This window comes from Callorhinus ursinus, unplaced genomic scaffold (genome assembly GCF_003265705.2).
Source record: "Callorhinus ursinus isolate GAN/ISIS: 27379988/994484 unplaced genomic scaffold, GSC_fseal_2.0 scaffold12, whole genome shotgun sequence".
NCBI lineage: Eukaryota > Metazoa > Chordata > Mammalia > Carnivora > Otariidae > Callorhinus > Callorhinus ursinus.
This window is the reverse complement of record NW_027397074.1, coordinates 75,636,572-75,660,542: the sequence shown is the minus strand read 5'-3', so window position 1 is coordinate 75,660,542 and position 23,971 is coordinate 75,636,572. Positions and strand designations below refer to the sequence as shown.

Below are 23,971 nucleotides of genomic sequence, written 5' to 3'. Positions count from 1 at the left end.
CATTGTCCTCCCAACGCTACTTTGTGTTTGCCTTTTTTCTGAGCATTAAAGATCACAAACTGCTCTGTGTGATTTTCAACTGCTTTTCCTCCCTTATGTGAGAAGAACTAATCCTCAGTGAAGCATACATTTTCAGGAGTCAAGGAATTAAAAAAAAAAAAAGAAAAACAAAGAAAGAAAGAAAGAAAGAAAGAAAGAAAGAAAGAAAGAAAGAAAGAAAGAAAGAAAGAAAGAAAGAAAGAAGGAAGAGAGAAGTGAGTCAGAGAACTTCTGCCTGTGTGTCTGAGTCAGCTTAGTGTGTTTAAAAAAAAAAAAAGAAAGAAAGAAAGAAAAAAAGCAAAGCTGTGTGCAGAGACCTGCCTGGAAAAACTGCTGAATGGAAAGATTTGAGCATAGCTTTTAGACTTTGATGGCGAATTCTGATGTCTTTTCAGAAATGGTTAGCAGCCACTAATCCTGCTCCGTGACATCACAGAAATCTTGACTCCTGCTGGTCCTTCTCATTCTCTTACTAAGCCCATCCCACTTCCTTATCATATAGGATTTGAGCACAAGGGGGTTGGGAGAGAAGAGGAGGGAGTAAGGCAGGTGGAGCTGCTGTCCTTCCCTGGCAGGCCAGTTTCCCTCACAAATCAGGTGTTTTTTTTTTTTTTTGGAGGAGGAGGTGCCATTTGGTAAAGGTGACCCGTGAGTACTCGGTTACTACCAGCAACTCCGACATGTGGGACCGCTGGAAAGAAAAACACCCCTGGATGGGGGGAAGGTTGAGTTCAATTTTGTTTCTATTGGGGGGGGGGGCGTTGCGGGGAGGGTAATGGTAAGTGTATCTGTTGCAGATGCATGAACACGCAGCAGAATAGTGGATGTGATTTTATTATATTCATGTACATACAGGTGAGCATTTTAGTTTTATTTACAGTAGGGGAAGAAACCCTTCAGAGTTGAAGATCTGGTGTAGTGGAAATTGCTTTGAAGCTCCTCGTTTCACTCTGTTTTCACCAACATGTAACTGTCTGAAATAACTCTCTATTTGACTGACCTTTTTCAAAGCTTGATTTTTAAAAAAAGCAGTTTGGAAAATGGAAGCTAAAACGAATTCCTCCTTTTTAAACAGGGAAGCTGCTTTAGATGTGCTTTTCACATTGCCCAAATTATGACCATCATTTCTTTTTGATTCAATATGGAATCTGTTGGAGAATTTAAATACAGCCCACATACAGGCCACTTTAAATGCTGTGTGTGCTTCACTATTTTGTTTTCATAAAAAGCGGTATTTGTCTTGTTTGAAATAGTGATTGCTTTCCCCTACAATCTTAGCAGGTGCGTCCGCTGAGTGTGCTGTGTCAGGCTCTGGGTCATTCCTCATTAACTTGTCTTTAAGGGGTAGATGAGTGCGTGTTCTCACCTCTCTGATTAAATGGTGTCTGGAGGCGCCAGCCCAGGGCCCGGATCTACCAGAAGACTTAATCGTACATGTTCTTATTAAACGCTGGGTAAAGCAAAGTTCACTTTTTTAGAACTAAAATTGCTGTTAAATATCAAAGATCCTCTAATTAGAATCTAGTAGAATTTTATTTTATTTTTTTAAGATTTTATTTATTTATTTGAGAGAGGGAGAGCACAAGCAGAGGGAGCGGCAGGCAGACAGAGAGGGAGAAGCAGGCTCCCTGCTGAGCAGTGAGCCCAACGCAGGGCTCAATCCCAGGACCCCGGGACCATGACCTGAGTTGAAGGCAGACGCTTAACCGACTGAGCCACCCAGGTGCCCCTCTAATAGAATATTAAAACATTGGCCCAAATGAGTCACCCATTTGGAAATATTATAAGGCACTCAGGTAAGAAAGTAAATTTAAGTGACTGAAAAAAGTTTGGCAAAGTTTCACGGAGGCAGACTTAGTTTATAAACCTCGGACGTGTTACTATACATAATGTCTATGCACTTAGGGATTTGATTTTTCTCACCTTCTAGACATCTTCTTTGTCATGACAGAAAAAACATGGATTTAGTGTCCAACAGTCTTGGATTCAAGTCACTATCACTTCCACAGCCTCTGTAAGCCTCAGTGTCCTCATCTAGAAAATGAAAATACTGCCTACGGGTTTGCATTGGAGTGAGGGTTAATTCAGATTAGTTCCATAAAATCTTGGCTCATACTAAGCATTTAGATAGAAAACATCTATTTCACCATTTTTCTTGTTCCTTGGTTGTTATTATTTGTCTGTTTGTCTTTCTGAACCTTGGATTTTTTCTCCAATTTAGGTAGAAGGTAATTTGTCTGCAGTATCGAAATCTGGATTCTGCTAACAGAATTTTTTTTGAACTGGTCTCTTGCCTTTTCTCAACAAATAGCCACCTATTCAGCCCAGCTCTCTGATCAAGATCTAGTTTCCCAGTTCCTGTGTTGCCCCATGGGATCTACTGAGGCACCATGACAGGGGTGTCCCTCAGGGTCACCATTTCAGGGCTCAAGCATTTCCTGGGAGTCAGGTCACCTTATCAGGCTGACTCCGTAAAGCAGTAATCTGTTTCTCTGGCAAATAGCCTAATAGCGTCTTTGCCAGTTAATCATATTTATTCACTCTGATCGGAGTGAGGATTTTCCCAAATTGTCATGCCTTTGCAGAGGGTTTCCTACTGTTATGTGCTATACATGTGGCATCGTTTTATGCTCCTACTTTTGTTTTTACTAATGTCAGAGAAACCCCATTATAAATAATTCCAAGGGATTTTGCCGATTATTTGACCGGTTCAAAATAAGAGGACCATTCCCCAGACCGTGGAGCTGCTGCAGTAGACAGTTTGCAGATGTAAAATGGGGGTCCAGTGCCATTGTCCTGTGGGTTCCATCGTGTACAGAATGGCACCTGCTGGAGAAAGTACAATGGGGAGCAGATTTGTGCATCTGGCAGTCCTCCCCATCCCGCAGCATGAACTCCGAGCACTTTATCCCATTATGACACTGACTCATCCTTCCTCTCCACCCCCATTGTCTGGTGCTGATGTGTTCTGTCCCCCCTAATTCTAGGGTTGCACTGACTTCTGCCTTCTGCACCCTGAGCGGGAAAAAGCTGGTCTTCGCTAATAAAAGTATGAAAACAGAAGTGCCACCACTTTCAATGTGAACAATATATGTTTGTTGAATGCATGAATACAACAACTTGGAACCACTGTTGGCAGTGTTCCCAAATATTTTTGGCCTATTTAAGTAAAGAGACAGGAATAATTTGAAACTGGCATCCTTGTTTTCTTCTTCGTCGTCTTCATCTTCTTCATCTTTTTCATTAGCAATAAATGTGATGGAACCTTAAGACAAATTCTCACAGTTAGGAGTGGTTCCCTCCGGGCAGGAGGACCAGCAGCAGCAGGTCTGGGGATTTAGGCTCTTTATTAGAAACCATTCTGCACATTTCTTGATCAGATGTATGCATGACTTTTTTTTTTTTTTTTGATACCTCCCTTAAGTAGGGTCAGTTCAGTTAAAGTAAAATCTATTGAGTGCCTTGTGCCAGACATTGTGCTGGTCATCTGAGCCTAAGGACGAATAAGGACTAGCTCTTGCTTCTGAGTTCACGGTCTAGTTGGAGAGACAGAACAGACCAGAGGCATATTTAAATAATACGATTCTGGTTTACAGAGAGGTAACCATGAAGTTAAGTATCTTCCTCCCCAGACATTTTATTCATAGTTAAAAATTTTCTATCTTTATGGTGAGTCTATGTCACCAGTGTTCTAATGATCGCTGTTTTGTTTTTGGTGAAAAAAGAACAGATGAGATTTTATCTTCATTTCCCCAACATGGAAGATCACAGAATGGATGAAAGAGGCATAAAACCAGTCACAAGTTTTATTTTGCTCCTTTGTCTCTGGCTTATGTGCACAGCAGTGTAGAGAGGCCCTAAATCACAACTCAGAATAAGACTGTGTCAGTACCAGGACATTCTTTATTTCCCAAAGCACTCGGCTGCCGATTCCTGTGTCGACACCCAGAGGTTTCCACTGCTTTTCAGTGAGTCTGGAGCACCCAGGAACAATGGCTTCTTATGATTATTAGGTCTTTCTAACTTGAGATGGAGGCAAGCTTAGCAGCTGTCTTGGGTGCTATAGGTACTTCTGGTTTTCCTGACAAAGCTTCCAAACCCATCCAGGGTCTGTTAGACACGTTTAATTCAATCTATCAGATTGTTCAGCAGTTAATGAACAAAGAGCAAAGCAGCATCACTCTGCATATCGTCAGAGCGTACCAAGTCACTTTGATTTTTGAAATAGCACTGAAAGATATCATTAAAATGTCATTCAAATAAAGATTCATGTTTTGTGGTGTCTATCTCTTCCTCTGTCTTGTTCGAGGGAAATTTACTTACGTTTGTACAAAAAAGCGCTTTGGCTTACTTAATTTTATGGGTTTGTGATTTCCACAAAACTAAAAATATCTGCAATGTGTACTATGCACCAGGACTCTTGTTTCCACTATCTAGTTGGGAAATGCTTTGTTAGAGATTTAAGGAAGAGCTTGATTTGTGCAAAAAGAAACACTTTGATTTCATTAATTTCAAAGCTAAAGCATAAACTCAGATTTGGGAATAAAAAGTAGAATTATACCAAAATGGAAGTTAATGATCATATGGATTCAACCTTTACTGATTTCATTCACGGGTTGCCTTACTGTCCATCACAAGCGCAGTAAGCGATTGTGTTTTATCAGTTAACTCCAAGATTCTCTGGTGATATTAAATTTTTAAATAAATAAATAAACTTTATAAACTCCAAAAATATTTTATTAAAATCCACCTGGGTGTAATTTATTACTTTTAAAAATTAATATTTAATTTTTATTAACCAGTGATTGGTACTGCTTTTATCCTCTCTGACTAGAACCATTCTTTACAGCTCACTTTAAACCCATGTCTTTGGCTGAGATAATTTTAGCTCCAAAATTTCAGGTACGTCTGGGGTCAAAATCTTTTCACAGAACTTTGTCCTCAATTGCCATAGCTGGATTCTTCCCTCTGCCGAAGTTTATTTACCACGTTTAACGTGCTCTGGCTTCTTCTGCACTGGATCTCGATGTCTCCCTTGAAAGTGGCAGAAGCAGAAAGTGTGATTAGTATTATGTAGTCGGGCCCCATAATCAGAATGAGTAATCCCTCCGCATAAATGCTGCCTTTTCTCAGAATTTCCTGACCCATTTTCCATCTTTTTTAGAAGACGACAAAATTGTCTTTCTTGCCCCCCTGACTTCTTCAGAAATCTCTTCTATTAACTGGTATTTTCATCTGCTGGGCACCTCTTCACTATTAACAATGTGCCTCTCAGATAAAAGACAGAGTGCCCAACATTTTATCTTATAAAAGGAATACTTCTTCTGCAAGAGTTAGTTTCGCTGATGAAACCACCATATGGGCCATTTCATAGAAAACTCAAAAGACATGAGAGCACAATTTAATGGCCATTCAATCGAGCCACGGCCATTCTCTTGTCCCTCGGCGGGAAGGAGGCACCGAGGGAAGGTCCGGTTTGGGAGGCGGAAGGCAAGAACACAGGGCAGGTCCTGCGGGGGGAGGGAAATGTCAGGGCACCTCACCCACGAAGACACAGCAGGACTTTTGCCTGGGGCCTGCACACCAGGTCTGGACCCTCCCTTTCCCCTGGAAACATGCCCTTTGCTTATTTTTTGTTTGAAGCAACTGGAAAGATATTTTTTTTGCTCTGAGTCAGTGCTTAGCTTTTGAAGAAGCTGCTTCATGAAAGTCCTCTCTTGTCATCCCTCTGGTTCCAACTCAGATAAGGTTGTGATAAGGTTACTTAAATATGTGTGTGTGTGTTTTTAAATAAACTCTTCGTAATAATGTGGCTCACCCCCTCCCCATTATTGAGTCCTGATCTCCCCGGCAGCAATTATCACTTCTGGCTGTTCCTTCTGGTATTCATTTACCTCTGCATTTCTTTTTCTTTTTTTTTTTTTTCTTAATTTTTTTATGTTATTTTAATCACCATACATTAATTACATCATTAGTTTTTGATGTAGGGTTCCATGATTCATTGTTTGTGCATAACACCCAGCGCTCCATGCAGAACGTGCCCTCTTTAATACCCATCACCAGGCTAACCCATCCCCCTACCCCCCGCCCCTCTAGAACCCTCAGTCTGTTTCTCAGAGTCCATAGCCTGACTATCGTGTTTGTCACTGTTCCCTTATCTGCCTGCCGGGTGTAGACGCTCTACACGGCCTTCCCCTCTGAATGATATAGTTTTAGACTAACATCCCCGTGTGTCATCTGATATACTTCCTTTTCCTCTCTGTTCCTCATATACGTGCATCAAAGTTTTGGGTTAAGTTAGTGATTGTACTATTTGTACTGTGAAATTATATAACATTTTAAATAGTAGCTAACACTTACTGGGGACTTTCTAGGTGCAAGGCACTGTTTAAGAGCTTTTGATACCTATGAACTTAAAATTATAACAACACTTATAACAACTTACGATTATAACAACAACCTATGAACTTACTCTTGTTCTCCATTTTGCATATGTGGACACTAAGACATGGGTTAAATAACTTTTTTGAAGTCAGACAGGTAGTAGTTGGTGGAGGCAGGCAGGCTTCAAAGCAAAGTAAATCTGGCTCTAGAATCTGCTTTTAACTGCCATACTCTGTAAATTACTAGGTTTTTATCAAGACTAAGCATAGCCATATGCATTATATCACTTTTTTAAAAGCTTCATTTCATTTACTATCATTTCATTTCAATTTTTTCACTATGGCTTCATTTGTTTCCTTTTAGAACTCCCGGTAGCTGGAAGTTGTGTGTCCTGAATTAAACCTCTGAATTTCTAATCTTTACATCTTCATTATCTTTTGGTAGACATTCTGGGAGATTGCCTCAACTTTATCGTTTGACTCTTCTGTTGACTTTTCATCCAGTGATGTTTCTTTTTGGCACCTTTCTTTATTTTTCTTGTCCTTCTTCTTCCTGACTTTGTGTTTTGGTCTTGTCCTCTGTATGAGTGGTTTTCCTCCAGTGTCCGGAGATCTGTGGCCATCAGTTCACATAGACAAGAGAGGCTTTAAAGAGCTGAAGGGGCACGCTCTGAGGGTGGCCCGGGCTTGTCAGCCAGTGCATCTCACTGCCGAGTGAGCTAGGACCCACATCTGTTCCGTTGGAGGATCCCCAGTTATCATCTGGAAGCTTTTCCCATGGGCAGGTCAGATTCTCCAGAACAGAATCTTCCAGATTTGTTCCTGGGAACATGTCCCTGCTGCAGGGGTTGTGGGAGCCAAGTTTGGAGCAGGGGCCAGAAAAAAACTCATGTGTGTTGACTTTCACTCATTTCTCCCTTTCCAGGCTCACATTTACCACTGCACCACCCTCGCCACTTGTGTCCCTAGTTCCTGAGGACTGCTTTTTCAATTCCGTAGAAAGAAAATCCCTCCTCTTCTGCTCTGCTGGGGAAGGCCTGGTCACGTGCTGAGGGGGGAGCAGGAGGGGGTCTGGAGGCTTCTTTGCACCTTGGAGGGAGTTCATGGCACTGCTTCTAATTCTGCAGTCCCTCAAAGACCCACAGTAGTAACTGGCTTGTCTTTCTTTGACTTTGCTTTTGGAGAGTTTTAGCTTTCTCTGTTCCAATACGTAAGTGATGCCTTGTTTATTCAATTTCCATCTTCTGGAAGGCTGTTGAATGTCTTTCTTACTGTTACCACCTTTCCTTTTCTCTTAGTCCTTGTGGAGTTTTACTTTTTAAATTTATTTTACTTTTCCTTATATTGTAGTTTGGGAAGGGAGCAGAGATAAATACCATGTTGATAAGCCACGCTCAATGGAAGCCTGATTACATCATGATTGAAAAAGAAAGTGTTTTCTTGAATTTGTTTCATTTTCCTGTTAGTTTGGAGAACCCCAAAGTAATTGTTTCAAAACAGTGGGGTGGGTTGGCTTTTCTTCCTTCCTTGTTGAGTTTTCTTGATTTCTACCTTTCTTTCTTTTCTCTCAAGATTGTGATCTCTTAGCTCTTTCTCTAAAGATCTTCATCTGTAAATGGAAAGGGATGGACAGTCCAGTTTCAGGAACTAGATCCAACATTCAGGGAAACTCGTGCAATAGGCTTCTGTTGGCCTTTTCCTCTCGAAGATGTACTCTGAAAACCTTTCTGTATCATACTGAGGTACAAATATAGGCTATCAGCTTAAGGTGTGATTGTAACTTCTTTTGGGAACATGGATGAGGCCTTGAGGATAAAACTCCCAATAATGAATTTTTCTCTCCTTAGCCAGTTGGAAGGCTGGACTGCTTTGGGGCTTCAGGGGCTTCTTGGAAAAAAAGTGAATTATTCAATGGTGTGATTCAGCTCCATCATTTCTAGGAAGACGCCCATGTTCACATTTCATTGCAGAGAGGTGGGGTGGGATGGCTCTAAACGTCCATAAGAAAGTGCTTTCTGCAAGAATGCTCCTTGGAAGACTGATGGCACAGAAAAGATGAGGAATATCATCAGTAAAATGATTTTGAAATTCCTAGTTCCGGGGCTCGCCCGGAGCAGTCACTTTGCCAGCAGGTTGGAAGAAGACACTAAAGGCGTGTTTTCTTAAACTTGTAACAGGCACAAAGTTGGAAAGAATGGCCAATGTAATCTATAACAAAAATAGGTCTCAAAATGATCTGGATATGCTGGAATGCTGGATTAAAAATAACAAGATGACATTTCAAAGAGATAAATGTAAAATCTTATTTGGAAGTTAAAAAAAAAAAATCAATGGCAATGATGGGAGAAAAAAAATCTCCTGGCAGTAGTTCTGGTAGAGAAAAGACATTTAGGTTTTGTTTGACTAAAAGCTCAATATAAGCTGCTAAATCTGAGGAGGCAACTAAAAAGCTGTATTAATGGAACCATAATGTATTGATCCCAGGAAGAAACACCTCCTTCAGTGGTGAGCCGGCACCTGGAGACTTGTGTTTGCTGGTGTACCTTTGATTAGATTGAGCAAATAAGAATTTGTCAAGGAAGAGCAATTAGTGAAGAGCCCAAGGCTCTGGCATCAGTGTGTCTCAGGAGAAACCATTGATGGAACTGAGTATATGCAGATGGATAAGAAAACTGTCTACTTATTAGCTATGAAACTCTAGACAAGTTGCTGCCTGTGCCTCAGTTGCCTTGGGTGTGAAATGGGGAAGGGAGAGCATTTCTGTGCCGGGGGAGTGGGGATGGGCATGGCAGGAAGGACTGCCTGAGACTGGAGAGGTAGGAGGTGGGGATGAGATTGTGAACATCTTTGTATTGCTGGATAAGGGATTTAAAGTTGATCCTGGGCTGTATGTAAATTATAAGGTCGTCCCATCTATTATTTTCCAAACTAGGACATTTGAGGGTAAAGGAGGCTTCTTAAGTTTCGAATATACCAGCTGTATTCAAAATGCTACTGTATGCTACTGTCACCTGTCTGTCAAGGGCACCCCAGGCCAACCAGGAGGAAAGGCCATCCTGGTAATGGGTGTTGTTGGTAGGGGAAAACTGCCTTTTGGGATGTAAATGACCTGCCTTTGGAGGCATTTAAGCGGAACTTGGAGGAACACTGGGTTAGGGCCCAGCGCTTCTACTGTAGGTGGAAATGAGCGAAATGAACTTTAAGATCCTCTCTAACTCCTGCTCTATCTAAGTGATGCTCGGTTGGGGGTGCAGGAAACAAGTTGAACTGAAACCATCCTGGCCCTCTCCTGATTTTTAAAAATGTATATATTTGGCAAAAAGAGGGCAGACCGTTCCTTCTGAATTATGAAACTGAAGTGTCCGAGTCTGTTTATCTGGAACAATGATTCTGGTGTGCTTCAGGGAGCTTCTTAAAAACGCTGATTCCCAGGGCTGGGTCATGTTAGGAAACATCCTGTGTTCCAGAGTGACACCATTCACATCTGGGATAAGCAGCAAAACATATTTGTTAACTATCTGCTGGACCTGTGATAGGATTTGATCAAAGTCAGCCCAGGAGCCATCACTTGGCACCTTTACAGGCTTAAAATAAATGTTATGATGATGTGCAAACACTGAGCAAATGCCAAAGCAGTTAGACACCCCGTCACTTACTCAGCACTCTGGTTCTCAGGCCCAGGCTACTCTGTCCTCACCTGTTAGAGGTAGGACGGCCTGCTTTTACCCTTGTTATGGGAGACTGACATTTGCTTCGTGAAGGAGGGAGGGCTTCCTGGGGACTAGGAGCAGACAGTAAACTGCTAGCAGTTTACACGCAAGGAGCAGCTCCTCTTGGATGGGTAGGCACCTTGGTGTTTGCCTCAAGAGGAAGGTAAGCATCCAAGCAGGTCGCGAGGAGAAGTTTTCTCCCGACAGCTTCTCTCCCACTGAGCATTTAAGTCATGACTGTGCCCAAGAACCAGGCAGTGGACCTTGTAAAAGGCAGGGTTCCCCCCGTCTAGGACATCCCAAGTGATCCTCTCTTGGTTTTCATTTTCACTTGCAAAAGTGACTCTTCTTGAGAAAGAAGAGGTCTCCCCTTGAGAATGGGTGACGCTGGACCTAAGAATTCTATGCTTTCTAGTTTTTCAAACAGAAGGGTTTTATCTCGAAGCCTAGAAAGGATATGAAGGGAAATTAAAGAAAAAGGTCAAATTTGCTGAAGGAAAAATAATTCCCCATGAAAGGCAAATCAAAATTCCCAGGCTAATTATAATATAGTTCCTATTTCAGAAGGCTAAAAAAAAAAAAGTGTTTCCCCCCCCCGAAACCTGAATATATCTCGACAACCATAGACACGTAGAAAGGTTTAAGAACTAAGGGTCCATCCCACATAATGGCTGACAAGCTGATTTCTGCAAGGACTCACATTCCTTCCTGTATCTCACGCTTTAGCTGATCCAGCCTGACATGGGCTCATTAAGAAGTAAGGTCACTGAAGCTCTGGGCACCTGAGTAGGAGTGAATATACATTTCAGCTATTTTTTTTTTTAAGATTTTATTTCTTTAGTTGAGAGAGAGAAAGAGACAGATAGTGACAGAGATAGCGAGAGAGAGCACAAGTGGGGAGGAGAGGGAGAAGCAGGCTTCCCACTGAGCAGGGAGCCTGACATGGGACTCGATCCCAGGACGCTGGGATCATGACCCGAGCCGAAGGCAGACGCTTAACCGACTGAGCTGCCCAGGCGCCCCTCAGCTATTTTTGAGTCTAAAAACTGAAACAGTGCTTGAAGGCGAAGAAAGCTTTGAGCGTTTCCATCATAGACATTCCTTAGGATGCCTTCAGATATGGGCGGATCAGTGTTTTGGGAATGCATGGCTGAGGTGATCACACCCAGTAAAATAAGAAGTGGGTACAGCAGGATTTGCCTACTGACCCAGGAACTATATGCAGTTCACCTGTTCTTTAGACTTGGCTTCTGGCCTTATCTGAGAGCTCTTAGCAAGGTCTGATCCTGACAGTCTCCTTCTGCCATTGGTTAACTCCATTCTATGTAATCTATGTTGCTTGTTTTTTGTTTTGTTTTGTTTGTTTTTGTTGTTGTTGTTTTTGCTTTATTTTCTGCGGAGCGTTCCACTGACACAAGGGAGCTTACCTTACTCTTAGGCATTCATTGTGAACGTCACATCAAATGTGTAAGGAAAGTAAGATCCATGGATAAGTGGTTTTCAGCAGTTCCTTTGGGGAAGTCCTGCATCGCTGTGCTTGATTATTTTAATTATTCTTGCCATTTGATTCCTGACATAATTCTGGACCCTTTCACATCAGGAATTACATGCCAAAAATTACTCCTGTGGCTTGAAGGAAAGCCTAGTGGCAGTTGAGGGAGCATGCATCATTTCTATGAGCCTGTACTGACATCTTAAAGCTATCCGGAAAGATAGAATTGTTGTTCTCCTTATTTTGAAAATGAAGAAATTGAGACTCAAGGGTTAATTGTCTTGCCCACGGGTGTAGTGCCGCTAGGTGATGACGCTTCAATTCTTACTTTTGGTCTATCTGACTCCAAAGTGTGTGTGTGTGTGTGTGTGTGTGTGTGTGTGTGTGTGTGTGTGTGTGTTGTGTAGTTACATCATTCTGCTTTGGAAAATCAATGGATGATTGATTTGTCTAAGTCTACGAAGGAAATTACAGAAAGTTAGGCTGTGCCTCTGACTTCCTAGTAACCAAATGAGAAGACTAGTCCTAGTCCCTTTCCGGATTCTCTCTGTAAACATGGGCCTGAACTACACGATCCAAGGCTTTTGGTCTGGATGAATTACATTCTAGGGAATGCAGAGAAGCTATTTTTGCTATTGAGAATCTTTGGAGAATCATGGATAATAAATGGGACAGGAAGTGGAAAACTGAGCTAGGCAAACATTTTCTAGGTTTTCAAAAATGAGAGGACGGTAGATGAGAGAGTCTGACATCATTTCTATAAGGCATTCTTGAATAGGTTATGAAACAGACAGTTCGTAAGTACTTGGACAGGAAAGGTTGAACCTAAATGCAAATACTGGTTCACAGAGAACTTCTTGCCCAGGTAGCATGATTTCTTTTTAAGAAATTTAGAGTTGCAAACCGTAAATAGAGTTAAGTACAGTAGATATGGTCTATCTGGGGTGCAGCAAGACATTTGACAGTACCTGCGTCAGGTCATTTCACACCCCAAACCTCCTGGACAAGATCGAGAAGTATGAGCTGTGTAAAAGGACAGTCAGATACATCATCCCCATTTGAATGACTCTCCTGAGTCCTTACATACAATGCTTCACAGGACACAGAGATTTCTCATATGGATTCTGTGCATTGGGTCCATATTTGAAACTTTATAATCATAACATAGATGGAGATAAAGAGTACATGATACCAAAATTTTAGGTGATCTGAAGTTGCAGTGAATACTTTGGATGAGTGGGTTTGAAACAGATACGAACAATTGAAACTGTGGAGCTAAATCCTACTGAGGCCATTCCTTGTCACTTAGTCATCAATAGTAAGTTCCCTGGTTGCCAAGAATTGGACTAGTTTCTGGGGGTTGGGAAGCACACAGCTATAGAAGGGAGAACAAGGCACTGATAGTATCCCGTAACAGTGCTTTGGTGGAGGTGGACCCAGGATGCTGGAAGAGCATGGATGCAGTGAGCCCCAAGAAGGCTGGGGGAGCTCCTCAACCAAGCAAGTTCTCCTGGAGTAGGTAGATAGAAGTTTTGGCTGTGGAATCCATGTGGGGGTGCATGTGTTCTACATTCGGGGAGCAGAATGTATGATGGTGTAGTGACCAGGAGCAATGGGGGCTGGGTATGAAACAATTTGCAAAGCCAGTTTACAAAGGTCATCGACGGCAGGGATCCAGAACAGAGAGATGTGTGACCTAGTGTCCTGACTTTTGTTGTTGGATTATAGAATGCCGCTGCTGCTATTTTCGGGGCTTGTTACAAGGGGACGCTGTTCTGGTTGTTTTACATGTGTTGCCTCATGCAACCATCACAATAACCCATTGAGGTAGCTCCTTACGTCATTACCTGAGTGGTATAGAAGGACACTAAGGCAATAGGAAGGTCACATACCTTGGCTAAAATCACCCAGTGGACAAATGCTAGCGCCCAAATTTGAACATAAGTAAAAGGGTTCCAGAGTCCTATCTGTTAACCACCACAACCACTTGTTGGGGAGTACAACAGCTAGGAAGCTAACAATGGGGAAGTTCCTCAAGATCAGGGCTCTGTCTTGGCACTGGTCGGGGGCGTGGGGGGGGGGGGGGGGGGGGGCGCTGATACATAACAACGAAGTAGCTACGGGGGAAGGAAGATAAGTGGGCCTCACCTAGAGGGTAATGGGGCCAAAGGGGATTTTGTTCTAAGATGGGAAATGGTGTTTATATGCTGCAGGGGAAGAGTAAAGAGAAAGAAATTGGTTTACGGTTCAGGAGCCTGAGCAATTTTGGTTGAATTAGATCCCTAAGTGTTCTTACCGCACAAATGAACAAATAACAAAACAAAACAAAGAAGAAGAAAAAAAAAAAAGAAGGAAGAAGGAAAGAAAAGAAAATAGTTACCTATGTGAAGTGATGAATATGTTAATTAGCTTGATTGTAGTGATTATTGCACGATGTATTCAAATATCTATACATCGAGTTGCATGTCTTAAATGTATACAATTTTTGTTTTTTTCTCAATTAAGCTGGGAAAATAAAAGAGATTCCTAAGGAAGCAGGAGGTCAGAGAATCCAGAGCAGCCTAAAGAGAATTGCTCTGGACCAGAGGAGGGAATGTCATCCCTCTGAGCTGGGGGAAGGGGGGATCTCATGGGAGGAGGTGAAAGGGATGGTCTCTGTAGGGTAGGATGCAAGGTCTTGCTCTGAGGGGAGCTCAGTGGGTGGAGTTGGCATTACTGGACCTCAGTAGGCCTAGCATATAACGTTTCGAGACGTCAGCCTATTTTTGCCAACCAAAATAGTTTTCACTGGACTTATCCCTTCTTGCTCCTTTTCCTCCCTTTCCCCCTCCATTTCTAGAACTTGTGTAGAATCTTCATTTTCACTCACTGCTTATTTCTGACATGAGTGGCACTTTTCCATGTTGGAATATCACAGAAGACCCTCCTGAGAAGATCTGGTAGACCGGAAGGGTAGGAAGGCAAAAGTGATTACTGCATTTTCCTTTTATGCCCCAGGAAAGAAAAGACCTGAGCATGGGGAGGGAGGGAAACAATGAAGGACAAGGAGGTGGGGGTGACCAGAAGGTGGGTTGGAGTGAACTCAGCTTGTTTAACAAGCAAAGCAGATAAAGATTAGAGTAACCATGACAACAGGCTTCTGGCTAAGGCACTCAGGATTTGGGGAAGAGGGAGGGAGGTGGTGGGGAGGTGGAGGTTGTTGGCTGGGTATAAGCCTAGAGTTTTGGAAAAGGCCATTTCTTCCCTCAGGGCCCTTGGCTGTTACAGAAATCACCCTAGTCACCAACAGTGACTGGAAGGGAAAGGCAATCAGGGAAGGAGGCCGATCATCAGGAAAGATCAGCAGTTGAGATGGGTCCAGCTGATTCAAAGAAAGGGACTAACCCCCAAGGACTAAGCAAGGTTCCTGCCGGGAGGTACAGAAGAGGAGTAGGGGGAGTCAGTATTTGGTGCCTCAGTCTACCCCTGTGTCTTCTGGGCACAGGTGCACTATCCTGTCACATTTCATCATCATTCATGCTGTGGGAGTGAACGTGGCACAAACTAACATGCCTTTTGCTGTTAGCTTCTCAGGATATCACATTTTCCCCCTGTAAACAAATGAGGTATAAGCCCCTCAAGACTCTTTCCTGAGGCGTCACAGTCTGTGTGTGTGCATGCGTTCGTGCACGCGTGCATGTGTATATATGTCTGTGAGTTCGTATTTTTTTTAGACACAATGTTACTTGAGTTTCGGGTGCATAGCGTAGTGACTCAACAACTCTCAAAATTATGCTGTGCTCACCACAAGTGTAGCCGCCATCTGTCCCCACACGACACTATTACGTGACCATTGACTATACTCCTCACGCTGTACCTTTTATTCCTGTGAATTCATATTAATGCGGCCTCTTCACCCAACCCAGGCCTGTCATTATCTAAAAACTTCTTAGAAGTCTTGTGTCCTTGCTCTGTAGCCAACCACTTCTATAGCTGCTTGAGAATCTCTATCCATATAGAATGTAAATGCTTTATAATATGTGAATGCAGGTCCTTTCTGGGTAAGCTCAAAGCACTTGAACGGGAAAATGTAAGAAATTGCCATGGTCCCAAACAAATGATGCTTTTAGCTTAAGTATCTCCTCATCACACCCCAGTGAGATCTCACCCCAAATAGTACCAGTCGCCCTGTTGAGGGCACACGTGTCAGACTTTCTCTTAGGCTCATTTAAAGTGATTTGCGGGGGCACCTGGGTGGCTCAGTTGGTTAAGCACCTGCCTTCGGCTCAGGTCGTGATCCCGGGGTCCTGGGATTGAGCCCCGCATTGGGCTCCCTGCTCAGTGGGAAGCCTGCTTCTCCCTCTCCCACTCCCCCTGCTTGTGTTCCCTCTCTCGCTGTGTCTCCCTCTGTCAAATAAATAAATAAAATATATATAAAAAAAAACAAACCATAGTGATTTGCGAACATGGAGTCCGCTCCCTTTCTCCCTTTCCAACTAAGTTTCTCCCTCAGGAAATAAAAGCTAGACTCACTGCGGAATGGGCCATGGCCTGAGGTGCCGAGGGAACCGCAGGGGGACTGGAGCCCGACGCGTCACCCAGGGGTTCTTGGAACCATGTTGGGGCTGTAGGTTTAGGAGCCACAGTTGTCATTTCCAAGATTTTGCAATTTTGACTGGGAAGGAGGTGATAGAGTGTATTCATATCCATTTCCTAATCTCTTTCTCTCCAAAGAAGCATGTATAGCCCAAGCCTTTGGAAAAAGAAGGTTCCTTTGCACAAAGAGAGGTTAAAACAAGACACATAGGACTTAAGCTCTTTGTTCCAAGCTGTCATAAATAGCTGTGAGAAGAGAAAACAGAGAGAGGACTGATTTCCCCAGGGTGCAGAGATCTTTCTCAAAGCTGGAAAGAGTATGCACAATTCTCTGGTTTTGCTATAAGCCTAAAGCTACAGCCCCCCCGCCCCGCTTTTTTTTTTTGAAAAACTGTCTTCTGCCGGGTAGATATAGTCATCTTGTTCTTCTTGGCTACCTTATAACTCGTAAACGTGTAGATCTGTTCAGCAGTGTTGCGAAGAGTTATCAGCACCTTGGGGAATGGGTTCTACACTGAGATTTCGTTGGTTCAGAAGGATTTCCAGAACTAGTGACTTCAGTCTGGCCTCACGTTGTCAGTACCGGCCAAGGGAAATAGAGCCACATGCAGTGGGAGGTAACTGGCGAAATGCTCCCAGCAGAGGGAAACCAAAGGAAGGCATGGTTATAAAATGATATGAGGTGATCCCTTTTGGGTGGGAACTGCAATAGAAAGATTCAGGAGGACTTTGGGAGGGAAGGGAGAGATGGTTTTATAATAGAGTCTGAAGCGCATTGACCCACGCACACCGTCACCCCTTGCAAATAAATCATCTCACTGTATAGATGCGCATGCACACACAAACACACACGCCTGCACACATAAACGCCCGCATGTAAACCCAGATGCAAACAAGAAATTCAGCTTTGCCCATTTCATTTGCGAATTCGTTCATTCACCTCACAAGCATTTCCTGAACATTTTCTGCAGGTGGATCCTGTGCTAGACCGAGAGAAAGAACACAAAGAAATGTGAGACGTTTCCGCCCTGGGGAGTTTATGGTTAGTAGGTAAGAAAGACCCACCAACATGGGGTTGTATCACAGGATGGTGGAAGCTATAATAGATGGGTTGTTGTACAAGCTACAGGAAAGCATCATCAACTCTCTAGGGTGAAAAAGAAGGGGATTAAGGGAGGCCCATGAGACTGCTGTGGATGCCATAAGAAAATACTACACACTGGGTGGATTAAACAGCAGCGATTTGTTTTTTCACAGTTCTGGAGGTTGGAAAACCCAAGATGAAGGATTCAGAGGTGTTTGGTTTCTGACAAGAGCTGTCTTCCTGGCTTGCAGACAGCCACCTTCCTGCTCTGTCCTCACATGGCCCTTTCTCAACGCATGCGTGTTGGAGGGAGGGAGGGCGGGAGAGGGGACTCCTTAGTGTCTCCTCGTAAGGACACTAATCCTTTGGGATCTTGGCCCTCCCCTGATGACCTCATTTAACCTTAATTACTTCCTTAATGGCCCCACCTCCAAATACAGGCACACTGGGGGTTAAGACTTCAACATGTGAATTTTGGGGGGACGCAAACATCCTGTCCATAACAGAAGCCTTCATAGAGCAGATGACAATTGAACTATATTTTAAAAAGTTACCCAAGCAAAGGACAAAGGGGACGCATTCCTCCCCCTAAAAAGGAATGGATGGGAAGGGATGGGATGACTTTCTGCATTTGGGAGACTACAAATAAGTTGAGATAGCTGGAAAGTAGAAAGGGAAATGTGGAGTAAGGACACATCAGAGGGCTCAGGATTTACTTTGTAGTTGATATGGAGCCACTAATTCACGTTAAGGTGGGAGCAGCGTGTCTAGCCTCACCGGAAACAGAAAGAGCCAGGTGAGAGGGGCGACATCCTAAGTTATTGTGGTATCGGTAGAGGGGAGGCAGGACCGGCTGGGTTTGGTGCCCAGCTGTAAGGAATGAAGAAGAGCAGAAGGTGAAGCCTATTGAGCTGCTGTCCTGGCTTGCTGGATTCGTTCTTAGAGGGAACAGGTGTTGGGGGCAGGTGTGGAGGGACAGGTAATGGATGGGAGCTGTGCATGTGTAGCTGGTGAGGAGCAAGGTCTCAGCGATGAAATGTTGGGACCCCTCAGCATAGAGGAGGAGCCAGAGCCTGAGGGTGGGAAATGATGTGGAGGAGACAGGAGGACTGAGCTGGGCACAGAACCGAGGAAACACCGCAGCTGAGGAAGGAGAACGAGAAGCCTGGGGAGGAGATGGGGTAGGAAAATGAGGACTGCATCGTGTCCGGAAGCCAAAGGAGGACTTGGGTACCAGCGTTGGTGGCTGCAGACGGGACTGAGAAACGTCGGTAGAATCTGGTCCTGGGGACAGAACTGGTGGCTTTGGTGAGAGGTGTCCCTCCAGTGGAGAGGTGGGAGCCTGAGAGAGTCCTCCCTCAGGACTCCGCAGGAGTGAATCCAGTGTCAAATGGAGCCAAATAGAGCGTAGGTACCCAGGTAAGGGGAGTCTGAAGTGTCAAAGCACAGCTTTCCTGCCTTTGTCTTGGGGATCCTGAAGTATGTTTATTGATAAAAGTTAGAGGAGAAACAAATGCAAAAGGGAAATATTAAAAAATACCAGATTATTTATGCAGAGACACATTAAAAATACATGGAGCCCACATGGTTGAGAGAGACAGAAGGTAGGTAGACCTATCTGGGCAAAAGGAGCTGAACACTGAAGGGGTCATAGGTCTTAGGTAAGGGAAGAGAAGCGGGAGGTGGGGGCGACGTTGAGGAGTCAGCCTGATGAACACTGTATTTAGTCAACTCTTAAATCTACTCAAGGGAGTTCATTTTAAAATTGGAATTTAAATTATAAAACAAAACAAAACAAAACAAAACAAAACCTCCACAAGTCTGAATACTTAGTCTTTTAGATCCTAGAGATGGATGAAGTTAAATAGCTCTTTTAAGAACAGCAGTGCGTGGAAAATAACTAGGTTTACCCGGCTAAGTTTAGCATATAAAGCTCTTTACTGAATGGCTTCTTTGTCAACCTCAGGCTGGAGGAGTTCAATTCCTTTTTATTTGGTGAATTCCTTAATTGGATTTTGTTTGCCGATCTTACTTTCTCACATTGTAAGATTTTAATAAATCATTATAATCATTCCCTTATGTCTTGCAAAAATAACCTTTCTAACGGTTCCCGAATGATTTTTTTTCCTGTGTTTGCATCATGGGATTATTAGTGTAGTTTACAAATGAATCAGAAAAGCCTGTGCAGCCAAGGGTATATTTCCATCATTTCCTAGGCGTGAAATGGGGGCATGATAACCTGGAGCCCCTCGGGTCATACTTGGCTGGGAGGGCACAGCAGGTCTTGGCATATTATCTCCTGTCTGGATTATTGATGAGATGCTCTGCTTAGAAACAGGGGAGAGATCTCCTATCTGCTTGGTTATTACGGCCTCTGCAGGAAACAGGTTTATTGGTGATATATGTACATTACTGATTCTACTGTGTTTTCAGCTCCGATCCCTCCCTCTTACTTAGGGTTGATGACTGGGTAAAGGAAGAACTTCTCATCTTGTGTAATTGATGTACTTGGTGAATGTCTGGTTTGAAGTCTACCTTTCCTAAGACCCTCCGATGCAAGGAGGAGGTCAGGGGTGTTCTCAGTCCGCCATTTAGGAACTGGACCAAGGCTTTTCCTTCAAATGTCCAGTGTTTTCCAATTTTGCTGCTTTGTTTGTGCACCCCAACACTTAGAGTGTATTCCTTTACAGAGACTGAAGTCAGTTGTCTCTTTCTACAATTGCTGTCCACCTTCTTCTTCCCCCACTGTCCTCCAGGACATTCCTGAAGTGGGCACGGGAGAGGGGCACCTTCCCAAGGCTTGTACAGCTTTCACTGCCTCCTTCTTGTTGGTGGAGCTTTGGGGAAGCTGGGGTTACTCTGGGGAGTGGGATTTTCCAGACGAGACTTGTTTATTTGGCAACTCAGTGCTCTCAAAGATTTAAAAGCATTCAGATCGATTCGTTTCCAGGTTGTTCCATATGTGAGTAACCAAGCCAAAGATCTCGATCTTCATATAGAGGTAATTTTTTAGCCTGAAAAGTTTTGTCCACTTGCTTCTGTTTTCTGTCCCTCCTACCCGTGTCTCTCTCAAATTAAAGGCCACCGTCTTGAGGCCATTTGAAAACAAAACAAAACAAAAGAGGCTTGGATGGGAAGACACCACCCTTCATCCGGTCTTTGCTGGGGACTGGCCCCCTTGTTTGGGAGCTCATAGTTGGAGGTGTTGAGAAAGGCCTTGCGTCCTTATAATTTGTTCCATCTACATTTCAGTTTTGAATGGATTTTTGCTACTTGTAACAAATGGATTCCTGATGACCGCCTCTGGAGGCTGGAGGCCTTATTTTATTTTTCCTCCTTGTATCTGCAGCGCATAACACGTACCTCACCCGGGTGCCGATTATGTTTTTGTTTACTTGTGCCAGTGTATCTATATGAAAGCTTATAACCAGAGATGCCCTTGAGAGCAGAACACAGAAATAAAGTGCCTGAAACACACACAAAAGAGAAAACAGATAATATGGGAGGAAGAAGGCAAACGTTTTGAAACATGTGTTGTTTGAGCTCTGCTGCTGCATCTGTCAGCCAAGCCTCCAAGTTCCCGCACGTGTGGTATTTTTAATTTTGCTCCCAGACGGGGCGAGGCGTGTGCCTGGTCCTCTGGTCCTCCCAGTCCTCTGCTGAACACTGGAGTGGCTTGGTGGCCTTGCGGTGGCCGAGGGGGCCGAGGAGAAGCCGGCTCTCCCAAGGACCCGGGGGAAGCTGCCGTTTCTGCTTCTGCCATTCTTCACTCAAAAGTTGGCAAATGCTGGTCATGTCGTGGGTCTATTTATAGTAGGCCCACGTCTAACCACCTTGTTCTTTTCTTAGCATCAGCTTGACGTGCCATCAATTATCCATGAGGTGACTGACAACACCAGGGAAGTTATTTGAGGAAGGTGCCCTGAGGTGAGAGGGAGGGGGCGGGGGTCACCCGGGGACAGCCCCAGAGGACAAGGGGGAAATAGACATTCCCTTGCCGCCTCAAAGCCCGTGAAGGGTTCCAGACCAGGGGGGGGGGGGGGGGGGGGGGGGGAGATCCTGAGCCGACCCCCACTCCGGCCTCTCACCTGTGTCTGCTGACATTTGAAAAGTCCATTTGAAAAACATGGGGAGCAGGAGGCAGACAGGGTGACCCCCTTCCTGAGGAGGTCATTTTGTTACACTCTCCGGTGCCCAGAGGAGTGGGGGTGAGGCCCCAGTGCGGAAGCTGGTGGGGGAAGAGGGGGGCCAGGCGGGGGCTGGGCACCCTGCCTTCCACCTGGAGCATTTCTGCTGAGAGGCAGCCGCCCCCGGGGGGACAGAGACAGGAGTGCCTCTCCGCAGGGGCGCCGGCACCGCAACAAGACTGGCCCCCCACCTCCCTCCCACACCCTCCCTTTGACCTCTTGGATTCCAGACTAGGTTTTGTTTGTTTGTTTTTGTTCTTGTTCTTGCTGCTGCTGTGGTTTTGTTTTTCCTCACTGACAATTTAGATTCCATTTTTGGAAACAGTTTCTCCTCTTCCAACTTTTTTTGCATTTTAAATATTGTAACAGACACGCTGATTGCCCCCCTTCAGTGGGACTGGCCGCCCTGGCGTGGCCCTCTTCGTCAGCCGCCACTCCTTGGGGGCTGTGCTGTAGGGGCAGGTGCAATTTGGGGCGGCAGCCACTCTGACAGTGCTGACCCAGGAACTGAGTTGCTCCTGGAGGTGCGGGGAGGGGGGCTTCTCTTCTATAACCCCTCAGTATCGGCCTTCCGTCCCTGCCCTCTGCCCACCTTGGACTTGGCGTCTGAATGAGAGGAAGACTGAGTTCCAGTCACAGGGAATGGAAAGCGAATTTGTTGAACATTCTATCAGCCTTGATTTCAGGTATAAACTGGCTCAGACTTTACACCCCATCCCTCTCTAAATTTTTGCAATTTCCTTCTTCCCGCTTCCCTTCCATTTCTTTTGACCTTGAGGGATTACACAGTCCCCTTGGTGTGTGCTTGCGGACTCCTGGGGGACAGGGCAGCGGGGTTCTGCAAGGCCTTGGACTCCTTGTGAGGTTCCTAACGATACGTGGAGGGCACTGCACGGTCCCTGGCAACCTCTCCCAGGGGTCCCGGCTCCAACTCCAATACCATCTGCCCAGCTAATCCACTTTCCAGGCCAGTGTCTAGCGCCAGAGAGTGTCTGGGTCTTCGAGTATCCTGGTGCCATTTAAACCTCCTCCAGCTTCCTGGGGATCAGTTTGCAGCCTTTGTTACCTTTTGGCAGAGCCACCCCCTATCTTTTCCTTTCTCCTCTTCTTGGGAGTCAGACCACTCAAATTTAACTTGGTTTATTATTTAGGGACTTCATGGGGAGGAGTCGAGATAATCACTCTGAGTACGGAGCACCAAGCTTCCAGGTGGATAGTGTGTGTGTGTGTGTGTGTGTGTGTGTGTGTGCGCGCGCGCACGCGCTCATGTGCACTCAAGCGCACACTAGTGCACAAGTAACATACACGTGAGTCCCTGAGTGCTACTATCTTGGAAAGATGAGTCCAGGATGGATGGATCTCTTTTGCAGAAGCTGCAGGAACCAAGAGAGGTGCACAACACCAGTGTCAGAGGCCTTACATGGCTGGTAAGTAAAGAGGAACTTCCTCCTTTTTGTTTCTGTTCTAGGTTATAACAAAACATTTAGTTGACAAATATTAGATCTTCCTGTTTCCTCTTCACAGACTGAAGTTTGTGAACCAGAACCCCATATTTATACCTGTGTGGGACTGTGTGATCTGAGCTTTCTTTTTCTTAATTGTTGATGATGTTATTCTTGAGTGATGGTAGTTCACCACCCATAGTTTTGCATTGTTATTATTTACCCAACTTTTCTCCATTGTTTCCCCCAGCTTTTATTATCCAGGGGGAGATCTAGTTGAAGATTTCTGGCTAGGGGAGGTTTGTTCTGGGGATAGGTTTTGGAAATAGCCAGATTTTTAGTCTGAAGGTTATTGTAGCAAAGGCTTATGATTTTGCAACATATTGATAAACTGTATGTAGCTATGTATTTAAATCCATAGTCAAACATATGTACATTGTATTAATACAATTGAATGATCGGCTAGCTCCTAGACATAACCAATAAACCAAGAGATGTCGCTTTTTCTGTTGTTGTTGTTATTACCTTATTATTATTGTCTCTTTTCTTAACTTGCTCATTAGGCATCCATATAGCACCAAATCTTTCCTGTTGAGATTGGCAAAATGATAATAAATTGTTCTTATGCCTGTTTTTGTGTTCCAAGATTTAACTTAGGAGTTGGAAACTGCAGCCCATAGTCAGTCTGGCCCACTGCCTATTTTTATAAATAAAGTTTTATTGAAACACAGCACACATATATATGTAAAAATACTGTCTGTGGTTGTTTTTGTGCTACAACTGCAGAACTAAGTAGTTGTGACAGAGACTCTATGGCCCCCAAAGCCTAAAATACTTAGTATTTGACCCATTCTCTGGTTTGATTTCCTCTTTTACATACTTTCAAAAGATCTACAGTGACACTAAATAGAGGTCTTTGATGGAGGAGTGAGTACTATCTCTACTCAAGGAGATTCTAAACTGATCAAAAAAGAAGGAAAGATATACCTGAAACATGTATAAGAACATGTACGATAAAAATATATGAAAAGATACCCAGCAAGTATTTACAGGACCCAC

At 44.2% G+C, this 23,971-nt stretch overlaps 1 protein-coding gene across 10 annotated transcripts in view; it reads left to right on the top strand.

The window, feature by feature from the left end:
• The window catches only part of DGKI (diacylglycerol kinase iota), a 453,062-nt gene that overhangs the window by 68,954 nt on the left and 360,137 nt on the right, over nt 1-23,971 (top strand). For 2 of the 10 annotated variants that reach the window (XM_073899248.1, XM_073899247.1), the window contains exon 2: nt 662-763. The exons of the other annotated variants lie outside the window; for them this stretch is intronic. In XM_073899248.1, the coding sequence (XP_073755349.1) occupies nt 720-763 (44 nt within the window). In that variant the 5' untranslated portion in view covers nt 662-719. The remainder of the gene's footprint in view (nt 1-661; nt 764-23,971) is intronic. 10 annotated transcript variants of the gene reach the window in all.